General features: G+C 48.6%; 1 protein-coding gene across 3 annotated transcripts in view; it reads left to right on the forward strand.

Annotated features, from left to right (window-relative positions):
* Nucleotides 1–58: 58 nt before the first annotated feature.
* Nucleotides 59–17,102, forward strand: part of GDNF (glial cell derived neurotrophic factor) — a 28,473-nt gene continuing 11,429 nt past the window's right edge. Inside the window, exons 1-2 of one of the 3 annotated variants that reach the window (XM_019983103.2) lie at nucleotides 59–532; nucleotides 4,962–5,138. In XM_019983103.2, the coding sequence (XP_019838662.1) occupies nucleotides 4,988–5,138 (151 nt within the window). In that variant the 5' untranslated portion in view covers nucleotides 59–532; nucleotides 4,962–4,987. Of the gene's footprint in view, nucleotides 533–578; nucleotides 4,080–4,961; nucleotides 5,139–17,102 lie in introns of those variants that run through there. The other 2 variants (XM_070774742.1, XM_070774741.1) reach the window with 2 other exon arrangements.

The raw sequence follows: 17,102 nt of genomic DNA on the forward strand, positions 1-17,102 counted from the left end.
CTCCTGGCGCCCTCATGTCTTCGCCGGACTCTCGGCGCCGGTTGACGTGGTGTCTCGTTCGGATTTCCAGGCCAGACCTCAGCTCCGGCGGCAGCATCAGCCCGGCCCGTCTCGTGCTCCCCGGCGCGGCGCCCCAAGAAGGCGCAGAGCGCGGCCGCCGCCGCTGAAGCGCCCGCCGCGCCCCGCGCCCGCGCGGCCCCGGCTGAGAGCGCGGCGCGCGCAGCCCTGTCACCCCCCAACCAAGGCAGCGGCGGCTGCTCGGACCTCGCCTTCTGGGGGTGCAGGGAGCCGGCGAGGGAGCTGTCGGCATCCCTCGCCCTTCTCACGGCGGCGGCGGCGGCGGCTGGAGCCTTGGCCGCCGCCTCCTGCGTGCCCTCCCTGCCGGGAACGGCCCCAGGATTGCGAACTCGTGCCCCTAACCTGCTGGGCGGGGCTCCGCGCTCCTGCCCTCGGCCCGGATGGGTCTCCTGGCTGGGACTCGGGGCTCCTGGAGTTAATGTCCAGCTGGGGGTCTGCGGAGACCGGATCCGAGGTGAGTAGGGGAGAGGGCCTGAGGGGAGGCGGGCGCGGCGGGCTGCGGGGCGCTGGAGACAGAGGGGGGCGCGGCTGGACCTCAGAACCGGCAGTGGGACTAGAAAGGGAAGAGACTAAGAGGGAACCGAGACACTGGGAAGACAGAGGAGAGAGAAAAGTTGAACTGGAGACAGGCTGGCCTTGCAGAGGGGCAGTTTGCCTTTCCACGTGGGCAAAGATCTCTGGGGTCCCTCATGCCTCTAGACCCCGGAGTATTCAACAGGGACAGTTTCCCTCCCCGACTCGGCGGGGCGCTCTTCCGTCAAGTCCCGGGAAGGTACCGGGCTGGGATCGTCTTTGAACCCACCACTGCCAAAGTTGGGTCCTCTGTGGAGGCGCTGCTGCATAGATATCATTACTGGGGTGTAACTTGTTTTGGTCTGTTCCGAGGGAAAGTGTAGGCCCCGGGAGGGGCTGCTGCTAAAGGTGCTGAGGACCTAAAAACAGAGCGCTCACCTCCTCTGGAGCCGTCTTGCAAATCTACATTCCTCGCCCTTTTCTGAACCCGGTTACTTGCATGAGCCCGCAATTCCAACTAACCATCCGCGTCGAGGTTAAGAGAGGGGCTTCCGGGATAGCCCAGGAGCTGGGTCTCCGTCTCCAACAGACTCTCGAGCCTCAAGGTCTTCCCTACGCCATCTAAGTGATGATTTGAATGACCGCTTTTCTCCTGCACTCTGTGCCACCTCCCCAGTTAACACTCTCCACCACTACCTTGCACAACCTCAGGGATGATTTCGCCGCTTTTTGGTTTCCAGCCCCTCTCGGGGCGGGAAATAACTTTCCGCGGACCTCCCCAGCCTTCTGGCGCCTCCCTGGTTTCGGCGGTGACAAACCGGTCTGCAGAGCAGACGCGCGCGCTCCGGGGGAGCTGCCCAACCCCGTGCTCGCAAGATTTTTGCTCATTGGTGGGGGCAAACACAACTCTCCTGGGCGCTGCCGCGGATATGTTAGAGCGCACTCGACTCTTGCATAGTATTTTCGATGTTCACTTAAGTATTCCAAGGAAGAGATGCTGCTGCTAACCTCGCGCACGCACCTCTACCCGCAAAGCTCCAATGCGAGCTTCTGGGCTTCCGCCCCGCCGCGACCGGGTTTGCACTGAGTTTCGCCATATCTTCGCTTTGGCAAGGTTCAAGGACAGTAGCGCCTTTTCAACAAGTGTCAGGTGTCCGAGGAGCCCGCAGCGTCCCCAGCCCATTCTCGCAAGGGGTTCGGGTGCACTCTGGATCTGAAACACGGCATCGGGCCCTTGACCCATTCCCAGACTGTCTGCAGGAAGCGTCGCTCATTCTTTTCCCTACCGCGGTCTTGGGCCCAACTGAGTACCACTGTCAGTTCAGGACACAAGGAACAGCTGAAAAAAGCAATACATCTTTCCGCAACTTCTGTCCGTATTCCAAAAGAAAGCCTCCGAGTTACAGCGCGCCCCCACCCACCCACTCCCGCCTCCCTTTTTCTCCTCCTGAGACCTGGATCTCGAGGGCAAACCTCCCAGCCTGCCAGACACGGGAAAGTGCGGGGGCACTGGCGGCGGGAGCGCTTACCCGCGGTGAGGCTGTCACCGAGACGCGGGGGAGGGAGGGGGAGTTCAAAAACCAGGTTGCCGAGAAACCAGCTTAAGTGAAGCGGGTAGAGAAAAATCCGGGAGAGAGGATGAAGAGCGGTAGGAGAGGATGAACAGCGGGGATGCTGGTGAGGACATCCAAAAGTTCCGGGGGGTAATTTGGATTCGGAGAGAATTGAGGGGTTGTGGAGAGCGTTCGTGCAGCGGTTCTATACTTAAAGTGGCAAGGCAGCCGTCCGGCCGCGTGGGCGCTTCGGGACTCCGGCGGTTTCTGGTGCCCCCTGGTGCTGGGAACTCAGAAGCGCCCGGCGGCGAGTCCCGCAGTCCGGCTCCCTGGGGCATCCGTCTTTTCCGCCCCAGGCCTGAGGATCACCAGGTGCCGGTGCCCGCGACCTCCCCTTTTGCTCTGCCGGACGCAGAGAGGGACCAGCCTGTGGGGTACCGGAACGTGTGCGGGGGCACCTAGCGGAGAAGGAGAGCTTGTTTATTACCGCATGTGGCAGCGCCTTGGGCAGTTGGCGCGTAACAGAGGCTGCCGGTTGCGGACAGATGTGCTTTGAGAAAGAGATAAAGAGACCGACAGGGAAGCCGCTGGGTGTGTTGGGGGTGGGGATGTGGGGACCCCACAGGGATTTGGGAAAAACCTCCCCGTAGACCGCTGTGAACGCTCAGCCTCCAGACTCCCTCCGCCCGGCAAATACCGGGAACTACAAAGCGGCTCTGACTGCAGCCTGCGCGGGCGGTGCTCAGAGGGAAGAAGGCGCCCTTCTCGCCCGCCTGAGATGGGCGAGCTCTTTTCACCCGGCGGAGGGCGGGGGCGGGAGCCTCCTTTGGATAAGGCGGGGAGTTTTCCTCTATGTCCTCTTTTGCCAGCTTCGTCACACTTCTAATTGAGGATCTCCACGTCCAATTTAAAAAGCCCTCCTCCTGCCAAGCAGAAAAAAGGAAAAAAAAAAAAAAAAGGAAAAACCCTCTTAATGCGGAAGGGAAACCTGGTGCCTCTGTCGCTTCCTGCCGGCGGGCACCGCGATTTGGGACGGCGCATTAACCGCGCGCCTCCCTGCCCCTCTGGGCAGCCAGACAGTTCGCACGCGCCTGGGATCGGGCACCCGGGCCGAGGGGACGGGAGGCCTCGCGTTCCCTCGTCCCTGCTCGAGCGCCTCGCAGGGCTTGTTTTGCACGGCCTGGGTGAGGTGTTGCCTGGGAGCCCCAGCGCCTCAACCCAGAGCCTTTCCTTTTCCCCGGGTTTGTAAACCAGCCAGAGGGGCATGGAGCGCCGGGAGCCGCAGGGTTTAGGAGTTTGTGGTCCCTACAGACTCCCCGAGCCCAACAGCTGCGTAGCGAACAAACAGACGCCCAAGGGATGGAAAATGCATTCGTCTCCACAGCGGTGGGAGGTGGCAGTCGAATTAAACGCTTCCCGGGGTGGCCTGCACCGGAACCCGGCGGGCGTTCTGGGTAGAGATGGGGGTGGGGGCGTTTGCTGGAAGGGAGGCGGGAGCTCCTGGCGACTGATGGAGAGGAATGGGGTCGAGGTTTTTACTTTTATCTGGGAACTGCCTTACTCTCTTCCACTGAAAAAGTTCAAGGAGCTTTTCCCAAGAATCTCTTTTACTTGGAGGAACGGGGATAATCAACTGCATGAATCTCGTAATTTCCACTTTAGAATGCCCTTGGAAATTAGAACGCTGGCATTGGGGACTCACCTCAAGGTGCCCGGGTCTCCCCCCCACCCCCGCCTCCTTATTGCGTGAAGTTGGGCCCTGAGTTGAGGGTACCCTTTTTCTCACCCGCCCTCAACTGCGTGACCCTCCTTTCTAGGGGTGCGAGGATTGAGAAGCCAAACGGAGCCCCCTAAGAGGAGCTGAGCCCCCACCGTGCGCCCTTTCCCGGTCTAGACCTTCTGGTGCCCGCGCTCCTGCGTAGCGTCCCCGACAGGGTACGATCCTCCAGGAGTGACTGTGACCCAGCTTGGGGAGCTCGAAACCCCTCTGCGAGGGGAAAGGATTTAAGGCCAGAATCTTGCAAAAATGCAAAAATAAAGAGGGTATTCGAGTACACCACGAACATTTTCAAGACCGAGGCAATCCCTCCCTAACTGTAACGCTAAAGCATTTATTGAACGAGGTTAGGCCTTTTCATATGTTAACATTCATAACCTTAAGAAGTGGAAGTAGTATTTTAAACCGAGTTGAAACTTTGGAAAGTTCAGGAGCTTAACACAGATATTCCTGGACAGCCTCAAAGTCTTTAAGTCCCCACTGGCTTCTTGTTCCGACGACAAAACACTAATTGAAATGGCAGGAATGAAGCTTGGGCGGGGTTCGTGGTGCCACTGAGCCTGCCCCTGCCTAGCTGAGGACAGGATCAGGACCCCGGGAGGGCTGGTCTCTTGCTTGGGTTCAGGGCTCGTTCCCCGGGGCGGGGTCGGGGGGTGGGGGTTCCTGTGGGAGCTGCTGGACGGGGCGGGAGCACAGGGTGAGGGTTGCCCGGTCGCCCCCCAGAATGGGGATGGGGTTGCGCGCCAGTACTGCTGTCGTCGTATTGGGAAGCAGCCCTGCCCCGAAATCCTGGGATCCGATGGCGGAAGAAAAAGGCAGTTGTCAGTTGGAAGCCGAAGAGGCGCACCCCGGAGCGGGGACAGGCAGGGAGCTGGGAAGGAAAGAAGGGTGGGGGTGCCCGGGGAAGCGCCCGGCCGCAGCGGTCCGGAAGGAGGGCGGTGCCAAGTCTGGAGGGGAGCCCCGGGGATCCGCGCGGGCCCCAACATCCAGGCCTAATGTGCTCTCCCCGGTTCTGCGCCCCCGCCCGCCCGCCTGCACAGGTGCCGCCGCCGGACGGGACTCTAAGATGAAGTTATGGGATGTCGTGGCTGTCTGCCTGGTGCTGCTCCACACCGCGTCCGCCTTCCCGCTGCCCGCCGGTAAGAGGCCTCCCGAGGCGCCCGCCGAAGACCGCTCCCTCGGCCGCCGCCGCGCGCCCTTCGCGCTGAGCAGTGACTGTAAGAACCGTTCCCTCCCCGCAGGGGTCACCCCACCCGCCGCCCGCACGCACCCCCAAGTCAGCCACGGCCGCAGAGTGGCCTCCCAGGGAAGAGCCGCGCAGGCGCCGAAGCCCCCTCCCGGTGCGCCGCAACCAACTGGTGCCCCAAGGCTGCAACACCTAGTCTGTATATGGCACGCGCTGGCTTTGCCCAACACAGAGGGTAACACACTTTTCTGCTGCTCATTTAGATTCCGATCAACAGCTGTTTTCCCCACCACCACCACAGGAAAACACACAGTTGTTTTCTTTTTTTTTGCCTCCCCATCACACACACACACACACACACACACACACACACACACACACACTCACACACACACACACTCACACACACACACACTCACACACACACACACTCACACCCGTGTTTTGTTCCAAAGCCCTCTATCTCTGTTTGGGTGTGCCTGGCTCTGCTGAATTCTGAGAACAATTGCCTTTCCATCCTAAACTGCCCTTGCAAGGGAAGAGGCTGAGGTTTCACAAAACCATGCCAGAGTCAGAGAAAACACAGAAAAGCCTTGATTTCCAGAACAAGCATCTGGGCAGTGTCAAGTCTGTTCAGGAAAGTTCCGGTTCTAGAAAGAAAGTGATAAATAGTGCTGGGCTGGGGCTAGGGGGAAAAAACACAAAATTGTAGTTCACTACACAAATGACAATGTTAACTCTTAAGACTAGATTATTCATATTAGAAAATAAATCTGCGATTTGCCTCTCAAAAATGTCTCAGCGGTTTATCAGGGCATGTCAACTATGATTTGATATAATTTACCCTCTGCTCTTGAGAAGTTCATCTATTGCGTAAAGCAGAATATGCTTCATCACAAGTTAGAGATTACTGGCGAGGAAAAGAAAATTTGCACAATCCCAAACTAAAGCAGCAGTAAACCGTAGCCATAACCATGCTGGCTACTCCCCATTTCTGTTACCCTATTCTGCATTTGAAAATTATTGTGATCATAGGCACCACTGAAAGGGTTCCAAAGTCAGCTGTATGCTGGAGTCCCCCAAACCTGTGGCCTTGGGCTAAAAGTAGCCCAGGAAATGTGATGTGCTTATCTTATGCTTGATTACAATAAAAGCATCTTCTTCCTGAAGTCCCAAGAAAAAGTGCTTTTTTCTAAGACAAATGAAGTCTTCAAGAGTGACTTAGGGTTAGAGAACACAGTTTGATCCCTTGAAGTAACTGTTCCAAGAGTGTATGTCAGTTAGTTGTATAAACCTATTTTTAAAGGTTTTGGTTTCAGCCACAAATTTCTATCCTAGTGTATATAATGTTTCTCCAGTAGAGACTTAAAATGCGCTTTAGTGCCATAATCTTCAGAACAGTACCCATGAAGGCTAAATGGCTTTTCATTCAAACAGCCTAGGTCAGAGGAACAGGAACCCAGTGAAAGGTAATAGTTTTCTCACCAAGGCACTCTGGAGGAAAAATGACTGTGCCTGATTATGAAGCTGATTAGTTCATGGAAATTTAATAAGCATATTAGTATCCTGTCTACCTAGGCTTATTTAATGCTGGCTCCTGCTTCTGGCTCTGCTTTTGGCTAATTTTGTCACCTCAGACAAATTACTTACTGCCAAACTCAATGAACAGTTTACAACTGTACAGTAAAGGAAGGCCTTGCCACTCCAAAATGCCAATGACTGAGATTTGGTCAACCCCAACCTTCACACTCCACCCTAACCTTCCTTTGGGAAAAGACTCATAAGACCCCTGCTTACTGGACTCACCTGGTGAGCTCTAGTGACTACTGGTGCTGGGCCTCTCCCAGAGAGATTCTGATCTAATTGGCTTGGGGTGTGGCTTGGGCAACTAGAGATTTAGGTGTTCCCCAGGTGAGTCTAACGTGCAGTCAGGTGAATCCCTATGCCTTGATAATACCCTAAGAAAATCTGTGCCTCATGTAAGGTCCAGCCAGTCACAAAGCAAGCAAGGTAACATTAATCTTATTGACTGGGGTGGGGGGAGTTGTGGGGGAAGGGAGGTTTTTTCCAAAACTGATACTAAGTCATCAGTAGTATCAGTAGTATCAATGGACAAGATTCTGACTACTGTATTTACATTTGAACCAGCAGAGCACACCCGATTCTGTTTTATCTATGGGAAGACCCAATAGATCCTTGAAAGAGAAATGTTCCCAAAGAGAAAGTGAGCTGCATTCTAAGCCAAATTGACTTCTTTCCAGGTATGTTCAATTCGGTAGCAAGTTGTCAGTGCGGGGAAGGCAGGATAAAGACAATGTGCAGACTTTGAACACTCAACCAGTGTCAACATGCCCCTGTCACAGTGCTGACATTTATATCCTGCACTGTGCACTGTGCAGTTAAGGCTTATGCAGAAAACATTAAGTCACTCATCATTTGAAAATAGAAAGTGCCATAAATACTGATCCCTCTTCTTGGAATGCTTGGAACTTAGTGATTGAGCAAAGGCTCTTTCGTGCTACCTGAGTCAGTCATTCTGTGCTGTTCAAAGGGGGCTGGACTGCACCCTGTCTACACATTCACCCTTGAGATCACATGTATTCTGCTGGTTCTGATGTAAATGAAGCAGCCAGAATCTTGTTCCTACCATTATCACGTTTTGAACTAACCAAGTAGAATTCGTAACTGGCCCACTTGTCTGCACAGAGGTTGACGATAAAGTTCATGGGCTGTGGCTGCTTCTTGTAGCAGCTTCAAACTTGTCTAAACTTAAAGACTTGTGGTTTTCCTTTCGGGTCATCCAAGACTTTTCCGTTTCACCGTCTTTGTATTTTATCATTGTGCTTTTTACCTGTGTCTTCACTAACGTGTGATTAGAGCAGGCCTGAGGCATGTAAAAGGTGAAAATAGGTCTTGTGCACAGATGCCATAGCATTTTAGAGCTGAAAGGTAGCCCCTAAAATTCCCAGGCCTAAAGATGTAAAGCAGTTTATCCAAAGTGCCAGGGTTCCATGATGGCAGGAGGAAGATTGCTGAAGCCAGAACCCGTGTTTCTCTAAACCCCTGAATTGCAGAGCGTTCAGTCTTGCTACCTAGGAGAAAACACTTTATATGGGAGGATAGTTTTCAACTAATGAATAAAACTGTGTTGCACAGGGTTGCTTGAAGTTTTTAAAGGTTTGTTAATCATAGTCATATACCAGATCTCAGCTGTGCATAATAACTCTAAATGTGTTTCACAAAGCATAAAATGCACGTGCCTTTTAAAACGTTGTGATCTAAAAGCACTTATTCATTCAACAAGTAATTAATGTGTGCCTGTGTGTGCCAGACACTGTCGTAGGGGCTAGGGAATCCTCAGTACACAGACAAAAGCCCCTGTCCTCACAAAATGTACTATGTAATAAAGGTACAGGGTGTGGGGCAATTTGGTGGCATTGTAAACTAAAACCTTGGTCAGAAGAGGGCCTTTTTGTGTGACCAGAAAACAACTAGAAACACTGAGCACTGCTAAATTATAATTGCAAGTAATCCACAATGCATTGTAATATCATGGGGTTCCATTCTACCGGTTTGGCAGCAAGTCACAAAATTTCCTAGAGAAACAATCTTGCAAATCAAGCCATCAAGTTCTCAGACTAGCCCACAAAACTCTATGTAACCTTGATCAATTTGAGATATGATTCACCATATTGTGAAGCTGGAGTCTCTTCCCAGGTTGTCATTTCCCATAATCTGCAGAAGGGGGACACAGCGAGAAGTCATAGTTTCAATAAGCAAGAGCTCAAGTTCACGTCGGTTCAGTCAGCCTGACCACTCAGCTGTTACTTAACAGCTCCCAAACCTCAGTTTCCTCATCTATGACATAGGAACACTATTCATCCTGCCTCCCGGGGCTGCTGGGAACAGAGTTACATGAGGCAATGCTTTGTTAAGCCCGTGCCCCATAAGCAACCATTAGTACTTGCCACGCTGCTGTTCCCAACCCGCACCCGGTGAGTGCCTTTTCTCCCGTCCCAGGCTTTCAGTTCGGCCTCTGCCAAGACATTGCTCTAAATGGTGGAATTTCAAGCAGCTCAACAAAGTACAGAGAGGGGAAGAAATGCAGGCCTTGCGGGGAGGCTATTTTGGGCCCCACGGTCAGTCAGTCGGGTCAGTCAGTCGGGCCAGCCTTGCGTGGGATTCTGCCCCAGGGTCAGCTCCCCCTGGCTCTTCCCAGGTTTCACAGCTCCTTCCCTTCCCCATTTGCTGAGCCCACATAGTTCCTACGGAATTTTTCCCACCAGATTCCCATGGTCGTGTTAGGGAGACCCTCGTCCCCTATGGGGAGAAGGGAGCCAGGACACCATAAGATCCTTACATGTAAGAGATCAAGGAAGCTGTGAGCTGGAGGCTCCCTGTCTTGAGATAGAGCATTTCTGTTTTAAGTGATCCCACCTGGATATTTAATTCAAGCTGCTTCACAAACCCAGCAGAAGACTGTTAGTGAATTTAGTAAACTTTCAGCTTGTTGTTATCCAGCTAAGAAACCTTCTAATGCAACAAGGTAGTTAAATGTTAGGCTTTCAAATCTAATGTTGTGGGATATAGAGTTCAGAATAAATAAGCTCTGTCTATCTATTTTTTGTATTATTATTTTAGGGACTATAGGAACAGACAATACTGTAATAAGGTCCCTAAGTTGGAAGGGGGCTCTGCCATTTGGGATGAGGTGCTTGGAATCAAGAAATCCCACGTCAGGCTTTTAGGAAACACTGATTCCTCACTCAAGATCTGAGACCAACATCTCATTCTGGCCTCAGTCTGAAGACCTATTTCAAACTGTTGCTGTTTAGAGAAATCTATTTCAGGCTTAATATGAATTGGCCAGTCTTAGGACCTCAGGCTGATCCAACAGCCAAAGAATTATTCTCAGAAGATTCTCCTTTCACTGATAGAAAAATAAAAGCTCTCTAGCATTTTCCCTTCCAAATGTCGCTTTCTTCTGGGTTTACTTAGCACTTAATGGTCCATAGCCTCTTTATTCAATTAAAACATATTATTTAATCACTTGAGCTCAATCAGGAAGCAAGTATTAAATATCTTTCATGCTCTAGGTGCTGTGTGGGCATCTAAAAGGCAAAATTGTGAACTTAAATAGCTTATGATCTAGTTGTAAACTATGGATAGGCAGATGGGTGGGTGGGTGGGTGGGCGGACTGTCAGTCCAACAGATAGCTATGTCTACCGAGGCGTGTGCATTAGCTGTGGTCATGGTAAGAATTCCTAGGGATGAAGTCACTAGGATTTGGAGATCATAGCAGGAAACAATTCGAGGGAGAGGGAGGATTTGAGCTAGCACTTGAAAGATGTGCATTAGGAAAGGAAGGAAAAGGAAAAAGGGCACATTCCAGACCAAGGAGAAGCATAGGCAAGTTTGTGATCACGATATGGGGAAGGGGCAGGTGGTGGATACAAGGAGGAGGCCAGACCAGTCGCCAAGTACTGAGAACAGGTGGCGGGAAGTGGTGTGAAATTTAGGCTATCTCTGTAGGTGATACCCAGATTATGAGATGCTGTAAAATCCAGGAAAAGAAGGTGCTTGCTCTGTTTCTGATGGCAGCGGGGTGCCACTGGGGTATCTCAAGCAGGCAGGTGGCAGCAAGTGGGATCTCACTGCTAAGCCTTCTTGCTGCAAAAATTATTCAAGCCCCAGGCTTCATGAGTCTATAGCATAGGCTATGCCCTTATTTTTAAAAAGTGTGTAGGCGTGGGCATAATTGAATCAACCTGTTAACAAGTGAAAAGATACAAATAAAAATTTAAAGTTAGTATCATACAAATAAACTTATTTACAAAACAGAAATAGACTCACAGACTTAGAAAACAAACTTATGGTTACCAAAAGGGAAAGGTGGGAGGGGGTAAACTAGGAGTTTGGTACTGACAGATACACACTAATATATATAAAACAGATAACCAACAAGGACCTACTGTATAGCACAAAGAACTATATTCAATATCTTGTAATAACTATATAATGAAAACCTGAAGAAGAGTAGATACATAAAGAATATAAATATCAACTATACTTCAATTAAAAATAAATAAAATAAAAACAAAAAATAAAGTTAGTATCACTACATCTCTGCTTTTCACGTAGTAACCCAATTTTTAACAAATAGGGTTTTTTAATTTATTGAGTATAGTTGATTTATCATGTTGTATTAATTTCTGCTGTACAACAAAGTGATTCAATTATACACACATATATGTATTCTTTTTTTATATTCTTTTCCCTTATGGTTTATCACAGGATATTTAATATAATTCCCTGTACTATAGAGTAAACTCCGGGAGTTGGTGATGGACAGGGAGACCTGGCGTGCTGCAGTTCATGGGGTCGTAAAGAGTCAGACATGACTGAGCAACTGAACTGAACTGAACTATGGAGTAGGACTTTGTTGTTTATCCATTCTATGTATAATAGTTTGCATCTGCTAACTCCACATTCCTAGCCCATCTTCCCCCAACACCCCGCCCCCTGGTAACTACAGGTCTGTTCTCTACATCTGTGAATCTGTTTGTTTCATGGATACGTTCATTTGTGTCATATTTTAGATTCCACATCAGTGATATCATAGTTGTTAGTCTTTCTCTTTCTGACTTACTTCACTTAGTATGATTATCTCTAGGTCTAGCCATGGTGCTGCAAATGGCATTATTCCATTCTTTTTATGGCTGAGTAGTATTCCTCCGTGTGTGTGTGTGTGAGTGCACACGCGTGTGCACACCATATCCTCTTTATCCATTCATCTGTCGATGGACATTTAGGCTGTCTCCATTTCTTGGCCATTGTGAATAGTGCTGCTATGAAAATAGAGATCCGCTGGATCATACAGCAACTCAACTGTTAGTTTTTTCAGGAAACTCCATATTGTTTTCCACAGTGGCTGTACCAATTTACATTCCTTTACCAACTGTGTAGGAGGGTTCTCTTTTCTCCACACCCTCTCCAGCATTTGCTATTTTTAAATGGATTTCATGTATTGGCCTAAAATCGAGTAAGTTTGAGCTCTACTGGGTAAGAGATGTTATGTATCCCTATTGTACAGATGAAGCAATGAGACCTAGAGATTTACTCAGGGTCACAGATTTAGTAAGTGATGAAGCCAGAATTCAAACCCCAAACTTCCAGTCCCCAAACTGGTAATTTTGGCTTAATACAGACTGCACTCTCATATTAGTAGATTAAGAAAACACAAATCTTGACTTGCGAAAAATACATTCACTATCTGAAAGATGTATTTCTAGGAAAATCAATTAGCCGAAGCAAGGAGTATTATATTTCCTCCAGGCCCTTTCTTTGATCTCTGTTTGGGCCAGAGTGGACCTAGGGTTATTTTATTCATGATACTTCAGAATCCAAATCAGGACATTTTAGGAAGAGAAACATGCATTTCTTCACACACTCCTAAACTATCGATGCTTTTTGCAATGAGGGAAGGCTCCCTAACTCTTTGGGACAAAGTGAGGTCTCCTCGAATACTTGAGGCCTTCAGGGGGGTGCTTGTTCTCAGCTGGCTTCTGTTCTGCCCAGGGAAGGGAGTGTCCACATGGGAAGCCAAGGGCAACAGCCCATAGCCAGCACAGTCCCCTCTACGGGAACGGGAGTGGGTTTGTATAAGCAGATCTTAGGTCTCCACTGAGAATCAACTGGTTAACTCAGTAGAGATAAAACCCACTTTTTAATGATTTTATAGGATGACTAAGTTGGAAGGCCTACTTTTGAAAGTCTTAAAGCTTTTTTTCATGTAAACCTACAAAATTATGTTGAAAAACTAGCACACACTCCTAAGGTAACATCTGTAATTTTCCAACACGTTTTAAATAGTTGTAGCAGAAGTAATTTCCAGCCCATTTGGCAGCTAGACATGTGCTTCAATACTTTTGGCAAAACTTTGGAGCTGCAAATTTAGCTTATTCAATTTGTGGGAAATTATCCAAATGTATCAGCTCAAATACATTGATTTTTTTCATCAGAAAAAGTCCAACTTCATTTTCATTTCAAATACACATGTTAGCCTGCCTCTATGGCAACCACTACCTTTTGGATCCTAATTGTAAGATGAATAGATGGATGGGTGGATGGACGGACAAGCAGAGCATGCCTTGCCATGACTGCCTGGCCAAAATGAAATATGGAACCACCCAGTTTGATATTTCTTGATTTATTCATATGGGACTTTTCCTCAGTAAAATATTCATAGTAAACTGAACACCCACGGGTCTTTTTCACCAAGATGGACTTCTTGTTAGCATTTTGCTTCATTTATTTTTTTCTAAACCATTTGAGAATTACTTTCAAATCTAACAATAAATAGTTTAGTGTGAACCTTCTAGGAGCAAGGACATTACCTTATGTAACCACAGTTCAGTTATCAGTCTCAGGAAACTTAACATTTGTACAATGCTGTTATCCAATAGATAGTCCATAATCACATCTCCTCAATTGGCAAGAATGTCCTTCATAGTTTTTCTCCTTAATCAGGGGTCACAAATTGCATTTGACTGTTGTGTCTGTTCATTCTCCTTTAATCTGGAATTAGCTCCCAACCCTTTTTTCCCCCTACAACATTTTGAGAAGTCTAGGCTGTCTTGCCTGCGGTTCTGCAGACTGCCGCTCGGGTTGCATTTGTGGGATTGTTGGCACTTGATTAGATTCAGGTTCGCATCTTTGGAACACTGTGTTCATGATGACGTGTCTTCACATCATGAGTCACCAGCACCAGTTTAGCCCAAGGAGCCTTGCACACCCGGACTGTCCTTACAGGTATCTATCCACCAGACATGCCTTGCAGTAAAATGAATGAGATGGGCAAGAAGTGCATCTGTCTGAGGAAGTCCAAGGGTGACCGTAAAACTGGCTGCATGAGTATTTGTCTGTGGACCGGGCTTAGAATGCAGCTCATGTGGAAGTTGAGGATCTGGACATGGATTCTTCTAAAACTCCCCGTAGACTCTAGAAAGCCCTCACATACTGCCCCCCTGAGGGATACATGCCACAGTCTGAAGACACTGACCAATGCCATGGTGAACACAAAATATTGTTCATGGAGTCAGTTGATGTTTGTGTAGTTAATTTGAGGGCATTCCTAGGAAGAGGGAAGAAGCAGCCCAGACTCCCAAGATGGGTCTGCTCCTTCTGCCCACAGCCTACCATGCCAGGGCCCCCAGGCCTTCTGCTCTGTGGGACACGCTGGATGAGCAAGGGGCCAGTGTCTCGTCCCCTTCAGGGTACATTCTGTCCATGAGCCAGCCGAGTTGATCTTCACACTGCTTCCTCTAGTGTAATGTTGATGAAGGATCATCATCAGCTGTGAAAACCATAGGCCTGACTTTGTGGGCCATTTGTTAAATGCCTCCAGGCTCTAAGCTAAAATCTTTTCTCCCATTCCAAGTAATGATCCCCATTTTAGGGGGAGGTCGGGGCTGCACAAAGTTATAGGCAACCCAGCCAGACTAGACTTGGGAAAGCCTAACCCAACACTTAGCTTGGGACCACATGACCACTTCCTGCCAGTACACCGCGCTGCTGCATAACTCTCCTTCTATGTCAGAAGGTCAGGGAGGAGAAAAGTCGAGTGGAGGTTTTGAATGCAGCTGGTTTTGAATGATTGTTGTTCAGTTGCTAAATCGTGTCTGACTCTTTGCAACCCCATGGACTGCAGCACGCTAGACTTTCCTGTCCTTCACTATCTCCTGGAGTTTGCTCAAACTCATGTCCATTGTGTTAGTGCTGCCATCCAGCCATCTCATCCTCTGTCATCCCCTTCTCTTCCTGCCTTCAATCTTTCCCGGCACCAGAGTCTTTTCCAATGAGTCAGCTCTTCTTATGAGGTGGCCAAAGTCTTGGAGCTTCAGCTTCAGCGTCAATCCTTCCAATGAATAGTCAGAACTGATTTCCTTTAGGATTGACTGGCTTGAATGATACTTCTAGCTAATTTCCTGAAGAGTCTTTGAGAGTCCAGTGAAGTCATTCACTGAGGGGTAGAGAGCCCCTCTTCACTCTGATGGCAGGAATCCATCAGGCAGGCTGGAATGATAGAGAACACTTCCCTTTTACCCTCTTTATTCTCCTTTCAGCTTTTCAGTCCTTCCTCTTCTTGCCCAGGTCTCTCCGGCCCTTCGAGTTCCTTCTACCCAATGCTCAGTTAATAGCTTCCCAGGTGGCTCAGTGGTAAAGCGTCCTCCTGCCAATGCAGGAGACCCAGGTTTGATCCTTGGGTCAAGAAGATCCCCTGGAGAAGGAGATGGCACCCCACTCTAGTACTGTTGCCTGGAAAATCCCATAGACAGAGGAGCCGGGCGGGCTACAGTCCATAGGGTCACAAAGAGCTGGACATGACTGAGCAGCCAAACGACAACAGCAGTGCTCAGCTGGCCCTGGGGAAGGGCCCAGGAAAGTTGGATGCAGGCCCCATCGTAATTGCCAGGCCCCTCGGACTGCAGACAGGGCCTTTTGGGAAGGAGGGAGTGAGGTTCCTTTGCTTTCCAGGTTCCTCTGGGGTTTCCCCTGAAAAACCACCCACCTCTGATAATACCACAAGGGATATTTTCCTTTTGTGTGTGCTTAGTTTCACTGGGTAACTTTCTCACCCTCCCCATAAAGTGTTTTGTAAGGACAGTAGCAGGGCCCCTGGTGTGCACTCTTGAGTGTGAGGTGTTTACAGCTGGCTGTGCAGTGCTTTCAGCTCACACCAGGTATTCATGGATTAGCTGACAAATGGACACCCTACTGGGTGTTTTCCTGACTTAAAAGCAGAAGAATGAACATTTTTCCCCTCAGGGGAGCCATTTCTGTATTACCATAAAATTATTAACATCACTATAATAAGAGCATGGACCACATAGGTGGAAATCAGAGCAATTGGAATCTGAATAACAAAATGAATATAGTCCATCTTTCCTGAGTGAAAGTTTTTGAGCTATTTGTATTCATGGAGTAATTTCAATTACAATGATGATAAGTTTTCTTAGTTAAATTGTAGGATAAATAGTCAAGAAATGGTATTTCTAAGAAGTATGTGTGATGTTGGTCAAAGTAGGCAGAGATGGTAAATAAAATGGCATTTTGGTTGGACTAAGTGGCCTTTAACAGTATATCCAGAACTCCTTTTTCTGAATTTTGAACTGGTTGGTCTTTTCTTCTGCCTTGAGAGGATGCAGAAATACTTTTTTAAACGACAAAACACTGGTGTTTTTATAACACAAATACTTTACAAATAAACCCATGTCATGTTTTATTACCAGCCAGCCACTGGTCACGAAGAGTAACTCCAGTAACTCCAGCAGTGGTCACAATGACTTAGTAAATGGCCTCAGCTGGTGACTGTTGATAGAATAGATGCCGTGGACCCTTCTTGAAGTGACCAGGATGGCCTATCTAATGCTAGGTGAATACTCTGTCCAAAATAGGAAGGCCAGGGGAGTCATTACATAGTGCAAGATAACCTCAGCAATCTACTGCTTAGGGACCCATGGGCGCTTTTTTAAAATGATTTCAATTGAGTGGCAAAATCGAAACTTTTAAATAGCAGATGACAGAACTTTGAATTTTTCGGAGAACTGGAACATCCTCCCGGACCAACACTGTACATTTCAGAGGTCACGGAAGGTCAGATTAAAAACAAGGTGCACAGTTCCCAAGACAAGCTGTGGGACTCTCACAATCCATTTGGCAGTGGTTGCCGTGGATGATTCTAGCCTCTGAGTTCTAAGACCTAAGCATGTTTTCTTAAATTTTAGAATAAACAGTCCAGACATGGTATAGCTCATAAGTATGTGTGACATTGGTCAAAGTGTGACCTACATATGATAGAAGCAGCAAAATCATAAATGAATAAAACAGAGATTTTGAGAACATGTTTTATTTTGAAAAATAAAACCGATTTTGTTGGCCATTTGGGTGAGAAGGGCTGGAGGAGCATAGCCTGTTGGTGTCTTTGTGTTCTCA

The sequence above is a fragment of the Bos indicus genome, chromosome 20 (genome assembly GCF_029378745.1).
Source record: "Bos indicus isolate NIAB-ARS_2022 breed Sahiwal x Tharparkar chromosome 20, NIAB-ARS_B.indTharparkar_mat_pri_1.0, whole genome shotgun sequence".
In the NCBI taxonomy this organism is placed as follows: Eukaryota; Metazoa; Chordata; class Mammalia; order Artiodactyla; family Bovidae; genus Bos; species Bos indicus.